This window comes from Candoia aspera, chromosome 4, assembly GCF_035149785.1.
Source record: "Candoia aspera isolate rCanAsp1 chromosome 4, rCanAsp1.hap2, whole genome shotgun sequence".
Lineage (NCBI taxonomy): Eukaryota > Metazoa > Chordata > Lepidosauria > Squamata > Boidae > Candoia > Candoia aspera.
Window position 1 is genome coordinate 67,055,133 of NC_086156.1, and position 14,779 is coordinate 67,069,911.

The 14,779-nt window shown below is 42.2% G+C and overlaps 1 protein-coding gene across 1 annotated transcript in view; it reads right to left on the reverse strand.

The window, feature by feature from the left end:
* Positions 1–14,779, reverse strand: part of EPHA5 (EPH receptor A5) — a 247,426-nt gene that overhangs the window by 33,892 nt on the left and 198,755 nt on the right. The window contains exon 7 of the mRNA XM_063300334.1: positions 6,718–6,823. Coding sequence (XP_063156404.1) covers positions 6,718–6,823 — 106 coding nt within the window. The remainder of the gene's footprint in view (positions 1–6,717; positions 6,824–14,779) is intronic.

The following is a 14,779-nucleotide window of genomic DNA, read 5'->3' on the forward strand; positions in this document are numbered from 1 at the left end:
TGATTTCTCTGTGGTCTTTGCTCCTCCAATTCTCTTTGTTCCCTTAAATGGCTTTTCCTTTTTACCTGGGAAGCTCCTTAAATATGCTCTAAAAGCAAATATATGCTTTCCAGAACACACTAAATAACCATTTCCATGAAGTTTTCATCTTACTGTTTGGATGAGAAAGTAGCAATGTAGTGTAACCATATATAATATTTGAACGTTCTTCTATGGGGCAAAGTGGAAATACTGGTAGAGGAGGAAGAAAGAGAAGAGTGTCTAATGCTTCCTCATGTTACAGTTTTCATAAAACTATTCCTTCCTCCCCTACTAATTCTGGACCTGCATTTACAGGTTAAATTGGAGCAACAAAAGGTGAGTTTTTGAGAGAGAGTCATTGGTCAGTGCTGGATTATTATTAAATATATACAGGTGAATTCTGCCATCGTACAAAATTATATTTTATTGAGATGTGGCTGAGTGTAGTCACATCTTGGGTCCATATGCTATCCCCTCCTCTTTTCTACTCCAGCATAACCTGAGGTAGGAGCACAGGGATCTACAACTAGCCATGATGACACCAAAATCATGAAATATGCATTGTGACATCACAATGCAAGTTGCATCCTTTCATACCTGAATTGTGACATTACATGAAAGTACATAAGGGGTGGTGTTCCGTTTGTGATGAACATTTGTCACTTGCCCCCCTTGCTCCCCCAATGTAGCCTATAAGTTCCAAAACCTCTCCTTTTCTACTACTAGCTATGGTCAATCTTACCCATGGTTAAATCAAGCCACCCTTACATCTTGCAGTATGAAGTTGTCTTACTTAAAATTATCTAAATTATAATAAGTTGTGATTAATCAGAAGTAGAAAGGAAAGATTCCAGCAGCCATCCTGGAGAAATGAAAGATTAGACTTACATTTTAGTCAATAATACTTTATGATGATGTTCAAGCGGAGCCAATTTTTTTCTCTGAACTGAACCTTCTGCATATGCAAATTAGTTACTCTTATTTATCTCACTATTTTAAGTTCTGCCTTATATCCTTTCTCCTTCTTTTATTAAAGCAAGACTTTTCTTATTTTTGCTTAGTGTGTGTGTGTGTGTGTGTGTGTGTATATATATATATATATATATATATATATATATGTATGTATATATATATAAAGAACCCTTGCTTCAGAAAAGGTTTGTGATCAATAAGTTATATTTTAACTGTTTTAATAATTATTGCTTTGCAATTGAAAATATTACATTCCTTCTTTTCCTGTTTTTAAAGAAGAAAGAATCCTACACTTAAATTATTAAAACGGGCATTGTTTTTGTTCAACAGAATGACTTAGAATATGTGCAAAAAACCCTAAAATTTGATGTTCAAGACAACACTGGTAATTTCAAATTCTCCAGGCATCCATTAACTTCAGAAGCAAATACATTTTTTCCTATAGATACAGATCTTCCAAAGTAATATTTGCCTGATATTTGGTTGAAATACCTCTGCAAATAGACCTATGTTCCTCTGTTACTACAGGTTATCTGAATGCCAAATTGTTATTTATGATTATTTGCAAAAAAAAGGAGCAGAACTATGTTCTAAGAAACTGTCAACTCATTACTGAAGTTAGATCATGAATGTGTCTATGAAGCCAAAATGAAGTTGTCATCTTTGCACTGTATATAAACAACTGGTATAGTATAGTGATTAATTCTTGATAAGCCTAGCCTTCTGCATATGTAGCTTTCAGGGACTGAAATGGACTACAAAGCTCGAAAAAACACAAGCAGACAAACAAATTGTCCGCTGTAGCCCAGAGTGTACTGTATCTTTGTGAACCCAAAACTATATGCTGAGTGCAAATGCATGCAGTATTAGTCCAAAGGGCAAGTGAATGAAAAATTATCCCTGATGATGGGATATTTCTGTCCTGTATTTTTTCAGTCCAAATTGCTTTTCTTTCTTGCAGTTGTCCTTTGAAAGAGGAAGGCATCATACAGAGATGCTGGGAAAAACTTAAGTACTCTTTCCTTCTTCAGTTCTCAAGTGCTAAATCTTTTGTTTCCTCAGTTTAATGTTTTCTCAAGATTCTTGTTGTGTTCAAATTTAATTATTCTGAGATCATATTCTGGAAAGGAAAAATTCAATTACATAAAATGTTCAGGGGTGGGAATTAGAAATGTTGCCAACCAAACCTGAGACTTTTTCTATGAATGCATTTTGTGTGCTGCTTTTTCCAGGCAAAAGAATGGAAAACCCTGCCAGTCCCACTGTGAAAAAATCCACTGAAAAACATAGCTAAAGGAATTTCTCAGCCTGGCCCTCTCCAGATGTGTTGGGCTACAACTCTGACTCAACTCAATCAGCATAATAGCCATCCAGGTTAGGTATTGGGGATGTCATACTAGCAGAGTACTAGTCTGGGAAGAGGTTTGCATTGGAGTGTATAATTATTTTCTGAATGTAGGAGCACTGTATATAACACTTGGCTATTAGGTACCATGCCATACTCCAGAAAATAATCATGGACCAAATAAAAACAAAAATTTAGTTAATATTGTAAATTACATTACATTGATTAAATACCATTGATATGGTTACACACAGGATATATAATATGGTTTTTTTTTTAATCTCATTAAAAGTTACAATTTGCAAGCAATCTTTGAAAAAGCTCTGGGGCTACATCCAAATCTTTCAGTGTAGCCTACTAAATTCACCCTCTGAAATAAAACTCTGTTCATTTCATGTTATAAGTTGATGAAGAAGGGACAAAACAAACCTGAAGAATTCAATCTGTATTCTTAGTGTTGCTTCAAAATCCAGTCCTACATTGTAGGTACATTTTGATGAAATAGAGGCATGAACCAGGCTTTCTACAAACCAATTAAAAAGGGAGGGAGGGAAACCATGTGTTCTCCAGAGGTTGTTGGTCTTTAACTCCAATCACCTGATCATTGGCATGATGGCTGAGGGTGATAGCATTTTGAATCCAGTAACATCCAGAGGAGCACAAACTGTTCAACACTGAGTATATAATTAAATATACACAGAAGCAAGCAGTTCCTGACATTTTAAAATCTGAACTAATTTCAGAGTTATTTATATATTTAAAGCAGTTTATAACTGAGGTAAGGGCCCTCCTAATTTTTTGTATGCTGCTTTTAAGTAAAAGTATCTGCATGCATGAGGATTTTGTAGACCCTTTGCCTCAAATATTCTCAATTTTTATTTTATAGAAGTACTTAATCCAAATGTCGTTACATATTAATTCACTTTAATAATAATTGCTCTGGAGTCCTTGGAGCTCTCTGAGTCTTGTTGTTTTCTCGCAATAAAAGGATGCTCAGCCATTCCTTGCCCCCCACTTTCCCTACTACCACTACTGCAGCTACCTACATTAACCCATCATTTCTTCGTAGGGTAACCCACTCCAGAAAATATTATTTTTATGGAGTGTCAGGAGAAAGTTGAGGGTGTAAAATTAAACATCCCCTTCTGGTACCACTTTTTCATCAATATTTTCTTTCTTTTCTTCAGTTTTAACTATACCTAAAGTATAGTTTAGACCAGTACACTCCCTTGCCAGCAATCAACACCCAGATATGCAAAAATCAACACTAGGATTAACACCAGATGAACCATCAAACAGCACAATACACCCTAATCAAGGAACTATTAACTCAGGCAATCAACCAAGCAGCAAACAACAGCCCAATCAAAGAACTCCCAAGAGAGAACAACATCCCTACCAACACAAGCAGGGCAAGCCATGGTATATAAACTGAGAGCAAGGCCCACTCCCTCTTTGCACTGAAGATGTTGGCTAGTCTGGCAATGAAACATCTGCAAGAAAACAACAAGGCTCAGAGAGCACCAAGGACTCCACAGCTCAATCCTGAGCTACAAATATTCGCTTCAATTAATAATTGCTCTTTCATTTATATAATTCCTATCAAAATATGTTTAAGAGTGATGTTGGTGTATTGGCCAACTAGCCTGTAAAAATGTAAACTATTTATATATTTCCTGAAATTTGTTGCTCCTTTTTCCATGATCCAAAAGCCTGGTCAAGAAGCCAAGAAAATATTGATGGAAATATGGTACCAGAGGGGGATGTTTAATTTTGCACCCTCAACTTTCTCCTGACACTCCATAAAAATATGTTCTGGAGTGGGTTATTCTATGAAGAAATGATGGGTTAATGTAGGTAGCTGCAGTGGTGGTAGTACAGAAAGGGGGGGGGGCGGCAAGGAATGGCTGAGCATCCTTTTATTGCGAGAAACAATTTCCTCCCAAAGTAGCTACCTATTTTAGGTATAGTTAAAACTGAAGAAAAGAAAGAAAAGGTTGCTAGAGGTTTGCTGCCTGTTTTAATATGCAATGCATGCTCTCATCCTCAATGAGGTCATTCTTTTGAATAAGGCTGAATAAGCAAAATAATAATTTTAGGCTTCCAGTTGATTGGTCTTTTCCTACCTGACTAAAAACACAGAGATAAGGAGTTTTAACTCGCTACTGTATGCCATGTTGGAACCAGCTATGTTGTTGCCAATTTTGTTACTTGCTAGAAACAATTAGGACAAGAAATAATTTAAGGAACTTCTTGTTGCCTGGGGAAGAATAGACTGGAAACATAATATGTACACAACATTACTTTAGAAAGTTTGTACTGTTCTCTTGGAGTATATATTTTTCGACCTTATAATATCACAGCATCTAAGACATTCCATGAAGTCAAGATTAATACAGCAGGCCGAAATGATTTTTGGCTTTTGGATCAGCTTCCTTTGCTTTAATTCAAAATAGGCAAATAGCTGGAAAGTGGAGATTTTCAGTTTCAATTATGAAAAGTGACTGCAATTTATGAAGAAAAGCTCCAAAGCATGTAATATACAGAGCCAAGATTTTTGGGTGGTATGAGAAAGTAGTCATCTAGCTCAAAATAGACAGGAACAATTTGCTTAGGAAAATTCTTGGTCTTCAGCATGGCACAAATACCACACACTGAAGAATGGAGACACTCTCTGTTAATTTGATATTGTTACTTTCCACCCCACCCCCCAAAAACCGTAACATCCTGGAATAAAGTTTAGTTAAGTCTTGTTACTGCTTTTACTGGAAAAGCAATTGGTGGGTGAATATGCTGTCCAACGTTTTGCAAAAGTGCACTTTGTCCTTGTTAGAAGAACGTAACAGGAATGCCACCAGGATGCTGGTTTGATTCAATGTCAGAAGTCTTCTTTATGGTATCCCTACTTTAAGAGCCATGGGGTGAAGGTTTGCCTAGATAGCACTGCCTAGCAAATCCATTATTCAATTTGGCCTGTGTCTTTCTGCTAATGAATCAAAATTATTATTCAGCAATTCATCCAGGCTGTTTCTCTTGTGGAGTCCTTGGTGCTCTCTGAGCCACCTTGTTTTCTTGCAGACGTTTCATTGTCAGACTAGGCAACATTCTGAAGATGTTGTTTAGTCTGGCAATGAAACGTCTGCCAGAAAACAACAAGGCTCAGAGAGCACCAAGAACTCCACAGTTTGTTGGTTTATTTATTTATTTTTCAAATTTCTATTAACTCCCCCAAAAAGGGGGACTCCCCCTTTCAGGGGAGCTCAGTTCAACCCTGAACTACAAATATTGTCTTTGATTGTTTCTCTTGTTTATTATCTCTATCCCTACATCCCCAAATACTTTGTCAAAGCATCATAGAGAAAATACATTATTTGGGGTCTGAGTATAATGCTACCTTTTCCCAAAGGCATTAAAAACACGTATGGCCAAAAAGTGCTGATATCAACTTACAGACTGGGCTGAGAGAATAAGCAAAAGGCAATCCTGATAGAATTTGCACTGGCCATCACAGTTAATGGATCATCATTCCATCATGAATTACTGGTTTTGATTCAGACAGCCTCATGATTCAAAGAAGTTTGCTTGCAGTTTTGGAAAGTTTAATAACCATGAACTTAATTTTCTCACTGAGTACAAGGGAAATAGGAATGCTTCAAATTTTTGTTTAGTTGTACACAAGGTTCTTAAAAGTTTGCACCATAAAAATATAATGTGTCCATTAGATACGCTTTACATAATATAGTAAAACTTTATGTAATATAATCAGACTTAACTCTTGGCTGTGACAATGCTATCCTGCATTAGCAGGAACTCTAGAGAAATCTGCAATGTGCTTGCCAGTTCTGTTTTTAACATACTGATGGGCTACCTGCTCCCAAAATATTTCTGTCTATGGCACAAGTGATATAAGTGGTTAAAGCTATTTACCAAATCTGCAGGACAGAAATAGGTCGTATTACTTTGATGAATCCAGAAACAATGGTAGCCATGAAATTAAACTCATGGGAAGGCCACTTTCACAGTTAACGAGAAGAGAGGTATGGAGATCAGCATGATAGAGAAGTGGCAGGACCAGTATTTCCCCTCTAAAGCAAAGGTTTCATTAAACCAGTGTTTCTCAACCTTGGCAACTTTAAGATGTGTGGACTTCAACTCCCAACTGGAGAGATGGGGATTTCAACTCTGATGGCTGGGGAATTCTGGGAGTTGAAAGTCCACACATCTTAAAGTTGCCAAGGTTAAGAAACACTGCATTAAACATTACAGTGTCATAGATCTGTATTTTGTGGCTCACCAGGAAACATGCTCTACAAGTATCTGGCCAGGTAAAAGTTAGAGGGACAGAGAAAGGTACAAAGAATACAGCTTTTTCCTCTTACCTTCCGCTGAGAAGGAAACCAATAACCACAGCCAAAAGAATCACTCCCACAGTAACAGACACAGCAATGATAGGGATCTGACTCTGATCACTGGATGCAACTACTGCTGAGAGGAGAAACAAAAAGGGAGATGGTGGTTAAAATGGCTGCCAAGGCTCAGATGGGCTTTGACTTCCAGGCTGATGGAGAACGATGTGACTCAAGATTCTTTAATACAATTTTTAAAGAAAATATAATCAAAAATAGTGTTTTGGTTTTAGGATTTTAAAAAATATATATAATTAGAAGAGCTATACCATACTTTGGATTCTAAGGGAAATGGGGCTTCAGACCACATGCAATCAAGTGTGGAGCACCAAATGCATCTTTTTCCAGGATGGCCTTGGAGTTGTGGAGGGCAGCCCCATGATCCAGGGAGAAGATGCAGCTGCTTTAAGGAGTTTCTGACAGGGCAGATATGGGAGCTTCTCCATACATTGCAAAGTAGGCTTTTTCTATCGAATTCAACACATTGACAACTGCAATATTTGGTTAACTAATTCTGTTTGTCTGTTGTGCAGATCAAGCACAAACTGAGTTCCAAATTTAGTTACAAGTTGTATTGTCTTTGTTTATAACACTGAAAACGTCTGTCAGCTCTTATGAAAGATATGTTATGACATTTCATTACATTTTTTCCTGAGGCTGAATGGAAAACCCCGTAAGTCCCATTTTGAGGGGGGGGGGCTTTTGCAAAAAATGGCTGAAGTCATTTCTCAGCCCGGTCCTCTCCAGATGCTGAATTGACAATTCCCACAATACCTGACCAGCATAATGGCCATCCAGGTAGAAATTATATTTCAACACATCTGGACAATATTATTCTGGGAAGATTTTTCTCTTAGAATGTGTAATTAGTCTCTGGATTTAGTGGTATGGACAATACTTGGCTGTTAGGTGGCATGCCACATTCCAGAAAGTAGTCAGGGACCAGACAAAAAATACACTCAGTTTAATTTAATATAAATTACATTAATTAAATATCACAGATGTGGTTATACCCAGGATATTTAATTGTCTTTCAGAATTCTATCACTTTAAAATGTACAATCTACAAGGCTCTGGGGCTAAACCCAAAACTTTGCATTAGGGTGTTACCTAGCACTGCTTCAGAATTAACTATTCCTATTCCATATACTGTAGGTGCATTTTGATGGAAGACAGGCATGGAGCAGACTTTCTACAAATGGGTCGAGAGAGAGAGAAATCAAGCAAGCAAAGCAAGCAAGCTGATGCTCTCCAGATGTTGCTAGTCTCCAACTCCCATCATCTGATCATTGACCATGCTGGCTGAGGCTGACAGTATTTTGAATCCAACAGTATCTGAAGGATCACAAGTTGTCCAACACTAATTTAATGTGCAGTTAAATTCACACGATAGGAATTAGTCCCTGAAATCTCAAAATCTGAAATAATTTCAAAAGTTCCAAATGTATTAAAATCAGTTTATCTCCAACTGCAAACCAAGATTGGATCTGGTTAATATTTGGATATAAAATCACCAGGAAATCTTTCAGCTGTAGCTCATACTGTGATGTTTAAAAAAAAAATCCTGAAGAAGGCAACAGCAAACTGCTTCTATATTGCTTCCAAGAAAACTACAGGGAAGTTTCCATGAAATCACCAGGAGTTCTTTATTTTTATTCCAATCAAAATTGCCTCACAAAATGGATCTTTATGCCTGTGAAAGACATGAGGCAGAAAAAGAAAAGGGAAGAACAGGAGAGAAAAAACAAAGCAGCTAAAGCACCAACTTTTAAGTTTATAGAATTCTAATCATGAACAGGTGGGACAGAAACACTTCCAGAAGAGGAAAAATAAAATGGAGCTGGCTTCCAGGAGAGCTAATGGCTATTTGAGAGCGCAACTATCTCATTTTGAACTTTCTTAGATATTAAGATCTGTAGAAGAAGTCCTACAGCAATGTGGGAACTTTCAACGGCTTAAAGAAGCTTGCTTTTGGGGCCTATAGGAAGCTGATTTTTCCTTACTTTGCTACATGTTGGAATCCTGATTTGTTTTGTTTTATTTTTTATGGTAATTAATGTCCTTATCTAGCATTTTATTTTTTTTTCATTGCTAGCTTGAACACCATATTCATAACATAACATAACACAACACAACAATATATATAGTATCTGAGTTTGATATATTTTTAAATAAATAAAATCATTCCAGTTTGGCATCTACACTCTGTCTGTAGCCAGATGAAATGGTTGCAGTTGGCAAGAGATGATCAAATGGAGTTAATTTCTGAACAGATTTGGCAGAAAGGTTCACTTTCCATCTCTTTCTCTTTCCACTATCTTCTCTGGAGATATACAATCCCTGGGTTTTAGAGCCATCACAGAATACAAAATTGACGAAAATTCTCAGTATCTGGCACAGATTTAAGATGTACATTTTCTATTCTAAATTTTCTATGTTCTGAAGCTTGAAAAGAAATTGGATCCATTATATGTCATCTTCAATCAAACATGATATTATAATTTTAAAAACTGTATTATTCCTGTGGACAATATACCATTTGTATAACATTTCATAGCTGCAATATATTAATACACAGCTCAAGCTAATATGAACTCACATAAATACAAGACTAATCTAATGTATAGAGAGAGCATATTTAAATATGATCAAATAGAGATATCTGCTCATGTTTGAACCTATACAGTGGTGATACCTATAAAGTATCAACATTGCCTGCTGTTACTGCATTGACAAACTGTCCCCCAGTGACACTGTTGAAGGTGGTCTGCACTTTGTTCAAAAAAGGTGAGATCTCTGACCAGACTGCTGTGATTTACTTGATAGTCATTTTGCCAATAAAGTTGTTTGTATTTGCTCTAATTAAACTCTACTTGGCCACAATCTGGTGAGGTGGCTGGGGTTTTGGTTAAGCTCATGTGCTCTGAAGATGTAGCTAGGGTTTTCTGTGGGCTACATTCATGCTCCTCTTGGCTCCTGCAGATAGCCCAGGGTGGCTGGATTCAAGAGGTGGTTAATGCTTTTGTGAGGAAGGTGCAGTTCTTGATGTTTTGAAGCAGGCAATGGTGCACCCCCTCCTGAAAAAGACATCTCTTGAATTGCCTGATCTCCAATAACCCTTTCTTAGGGAAGATTTTAGGGAAGGTGGGAGGGCATCAGTTCCAGACAATCCTAAATGAAGCACATTCTCTGGATCTTTTTCAGTTGAGTTTCAGATCTGAATGTAAGCTTCATTACACCCTGGACAGACCCCCTATTCCTAGTAGGCCTCTCATTGGCATATGATAGCATCAGCCACTGTATCCTTCTTGACTATCTGCAAGGCTTGGTGTTTGGTGGTACTGCTTTATAACAATTCTGCTCCTTTCTGAACAGGCAGTTCTTCAATAATGGTGGCAGTTGAACCCCTGATCACTTCCTTCTGGAGTACCATAGGCCTTGCTCTTTACCCCATGCTGTTCAGCTGAGAGAGACTGGTTAGAGTAAAATAAGCACAATTTGACAAGAGGGAGTCTGCTCTGGCTCCTGCATTAACTGTGGATGAGATTGCACCCCCCCCCCCCCGCAGTGGGTTCTCCTGGATTCATGGCTTCTGCTTGATTAGCATGTGGAGACAATGGCCAAGGAAGCTTTGCCCAATTTAAGGTGGTATACCAATCAAGGTAATTTTTAGAGAGGAGGCCCTGTGGCAATGCTAATCTGGAGTAAATAATCTTGAAAACTGTAAGAGGAATTTGTCAACTTCAATTACAGTGAATTAATTAAGAAGGAATCTCTGAAACTTTATATCATATTTCTCAGCAGCTGTTTACATCGACTGATTCAAATGCCTTATCCCGCACTTTCTCACACACTCTCACTTGCTGCTAGACGAAAATAGTTTCAACAGGGTAACATTTGAGTTGTCAGAGTTTCTAAGTACAATTGAAAGCACAGTTTCTGATTTATAAAGAACTTTATGGCTTGTAAGATATTCAAGGCAAAACTGAAATACTTTGGCCACATAATGAGAAGACAGGACACCCTGGAGAAGATGCTGATGCTAGGGAGAGGGGAAGGCAAAAGGAAGAGGGGCCGACCAAGGGCCAGATGGATGGATGATATTCTAGAGGTGACGGACTCGTCCCTGGGGGAGCTGGGGGTGTTGACGACCAACAGGAAGCTCTGGCGTGGGCTGGTCCATGAAGTCACGAATGTCATGAGTGCCGTTGAGCTGAAGACATCAGCGCAATGGCACACATGACAATAACAAGGAAACAGGGGAAGGGGCTCAAGATAAGTAGCCATCAACTTACAAAGACTAAAGGACAAGAGACAATGGCTAAGCGGATCGCGAGGCACACCCAAGCTGTTAGCGCTAGCGCAACGAAGATCGCCCAGCTAACAGCAATCACCGGAGGAATAGGGAAACCGATGATGGGCGATCCCGGAGCGCCAGCGGGGCCTCGCAACCCCTCACCTACCGGCAAGACCGCGTGTTGGACAAAGGGGGGTGACGTAACCGCGAGTGAGGGGGCGCTGACTGGCGCGGGGTATTTAAACTCCGCACCGGCGCGCTCCTGTCACTCTCAGCTTTTTTCTATCACTGTATCTACACTGCGAATAAACCAGAGCCTGCTTCATCGGAATCAGCGTCTGTGGATTACTCGGAGGTAGGCAGCGCATGACATAAAGCTGAGAGTCATAAACTCAGCCTCGCCGAGCCCCACCGGACGACAACGATCCGCGGGAGGAGTAGACGGCGAGAAGACCAGGAACGATGAGGCCGGCGCGACGCGGACAAGGGGGGCGAGCCGCACGGCAAGAAGCAGAGGAGGACCGATCGAGGCCAGAGGCACCGCGGACTCCCGGAGCCATGGACGCCCACCCGGCCCAACCCGAGCCTCAGCTCCAACCCCAAGGGGAGATGGCGACGGAGGCAACCCGGCCACGGGAGGGAACAACATACCTCCCGAAACCAGCGGAGAACCCCGCGCCCCACATCGCACCCCAGCCACGGGCGTGGAGCGGCAGCCCAACGGCGGTAAGCACGGGGGAGGACAAAGAAGCAACCCAGCCGACGGCGGAGGAAGCGGACCAACGGTCGGGAGGGCCTGAACCCCACCGGCGACCCACCCCCGCCGACACACCGACGGAATCGGCCCCAGCGGCGGCGCGGATCGCGGACGAGGACGCACAAGCTAGACTCGCGGCCATGGAGACCCAACTGAAGGAACTCCGGATGTCATGAGTAAGGATGGCGAGCAGGGGGCTCTCACCCAGACTGTCAAGCGCATGCGTAGCACTGAGGAACTGTTCAGCCATTCAAAGAGACACAGATCGGGACCGCCTTAACCTTTGGGGTTTATATGGCTGGGTTTTCCCACGCTTTCTCAGTTTGTTAGGATTCTTGTTAAGTACTACTAATAAATATTAGAGACCAAGTCCTCGCCTCAGTGTGTTTCCTGGTAATCAGGACATCAATCCTAACAAACTCATACTCCCATCGAAAGAGGGAGGAACAAGCAATTAAACAGATACGTTTAGAAATGTCTTCAGAAAACCAAGAAATGCGGCTCGCCATCCAGCAATTAGCAGCAGCCCTACAGCAACACCAGCAACAAGTAGATCTCCAGATCAACACATTACAAGCTGCCATGCTACAGCAGTTGCAACAACCAGCTCCGATTAACCCACAACCGGCACCAGCAGCAGCAGCAGCAGCAGCCCCACCGGTAATGTTGAGATCACAGGGCAGTCTACCAGAGAAATTTGGAGGAGAAGCAGGACAGCTGAGAATCTTTCTCACACAGTGTACTATGTTCTTCGACAGCAGACCCGCAGAGTTTCCCACAGACAGAACCAGAGTCACCTTCATCCTAGGCCTGCTGAAGGGACCAGCGGCCAAATGGGCTATTCCCATGGTGGAGAACAACGATCCGATTCTCAACGACTACCAGAACTTTTTGGCATGGTGAATCACTTGGTGAGTGACAGAGGCCCACAGTTCACTTCCAGGTTCTGGAGGGCCCTTTTCCAGTCATTAGGGGTCCAGATCCACCTGTCATCAGCGCATCACCCTGCCAGTAACGGGCAGGCCGAAAAAATTAACCAGTGGTTACAGCAGTATCTCAGGTGTTACACCACGTATCGGCAAGACAATTGGCCAGCCCTGTTGCCCATGGCAGAATTCACTTATAACAACTCTGTGCAGTCATCTACCCAGATGTCTCCGTTCCAAGCGCTCTATGGGGTTAACCCTCAGGTGTTGCCCACCTCCTCCCAGCAGGGAACTGTTCCAGCAGCAGCTGATTTTCTTAAAGAGCAACAAGCCGCACAGGAGTTGTTAAAGGAGCAGCTGAACAGGGCAAAGAGTGCTTACAAAAGGGCGGCAGACGCTCACAGGCAGGAGGGGCCAGCGATCGCAGTAGGAGACAAAGTGTGGCTCTCTACCAAGTTCTTGATCTCTACCAGACCCTCCAAGAAATTGGACTCTAAGTTCGTCGGCCCTTTCACTGTGGTGCAGCAGATAAATCCAGTAGCTTATCGTTTACAGCTCCCACCATCCATGAAGATCCATCCAGTGTTTCACAGAGCCTTGCTAGCCAAAGACCCTCCCCCAAGTAACTTGCGATCGCAACTACCCCCCCCCCCACCTCCAGTAATTGTGGAGGGAGAGGAGGAGTACGAAGTGGAAGAGATTCTGGACTCTAGGAGGAGGGGAAGGGGCATCCAATATTTCATACACTGGAAAGGGTACCCTGAGGAGGAGCGCACGTGGGAGAATGCCAGAGATGTACATGCTCCAGCACTGGTTCATCGATTCCATCAGCTTTTCCCTCACAAACCCAAGCCTCGCATTTTACCCGAGATTCCTCTTTCGCCTGAGCAGGCCGAAGAAGCCCAAGCTGAGGAGTTCGTGAGTGTGTATTTCCCCCCGCCCCTGCCTGAAGCCTCGACTCCAGTTACAGAGGAGGTGGGGGAACCACAGCCCTCAACCTCGGGCTTGCATTTCCCAGGGGGGAGGGGGGCTGACCCTGCTAACTCTCTAGATGTTTTTCAGCAGCAGCCACCTGGCTCGGAGGCGTTATCGGATTGGGAGGGCAGCACCGCTTCGTCCGTGGAGGAGTTGTCCTTTGAAGAATTGCCTTCTTTGCCAAGTTCTCATGAGACTTTACAAGCAGACAACATATCTTATCAAGACTCTGGAGGGGAGGGGGGCTGAAATGGAATATCAATCTGGAGGGGAGGGTGATGTCATGAGTAAGGATGGCGAGCAGGGGGCTCTCACCCAGACTGTCAAGCGCATGCGTAGCACTGAGGAACTGTTCAGCCATTCAAAGAGACACAGATCGGGACCGCCTTAACCTTTGGGGTTTATATGGCTGGGTTTTCCCACGCTTTCTCAGTTTGTTAGGATTCTTGTTAAGTACTACTAATAAATATTAGAGACCAAGTCCTCGCCTCAGTGTGTTTCCTGGTAATCAGGACACCGGACCATGCTTCAGTCGTTGATGCCCCCCGCGCCGCCCAACGACGTCCCCGCACAGGTCCACACCCCGAGCGAAGCGCCGAACTCCCACGGGCCAGATGAAGGCCAACAAACGGCCCAGGCAGACGACGCCACAGGCCGGGAAGCGAGAGGAAGGGGCTCACAAAACGCCAGGGGGGTGACGTAACCGCGAGTGAGGGGGCGCTGACCAGCGCGGGGTATTTAAACTCCGCACCGGCGCGCTCCTGTCACTCTCAGCTTTTTTCTATCACTGTATCTACACTGCGAATAAACCAGAGCCTGCTTCATCGGAATCAGCGTCTGTGGATTACTCGGAGGTAGGCAGCGCATGACAACGAAGAGTCGGAAGCGACTAAACGAATAAACAACAACATGGCTTGTAATCTGTGGGACCTTCTTAATCACCATTCTGGGTGTTCATCATGAGAAAAGATGCTTTTAGCTCTTCCCACACTTCATCAGGCTTTTAGGTATGAGTCTGGAGGCAGTCTTTCCAATAGTAGCCCTATTTTTGGTCATCAAGGCCTGGATGAGACTCATTGC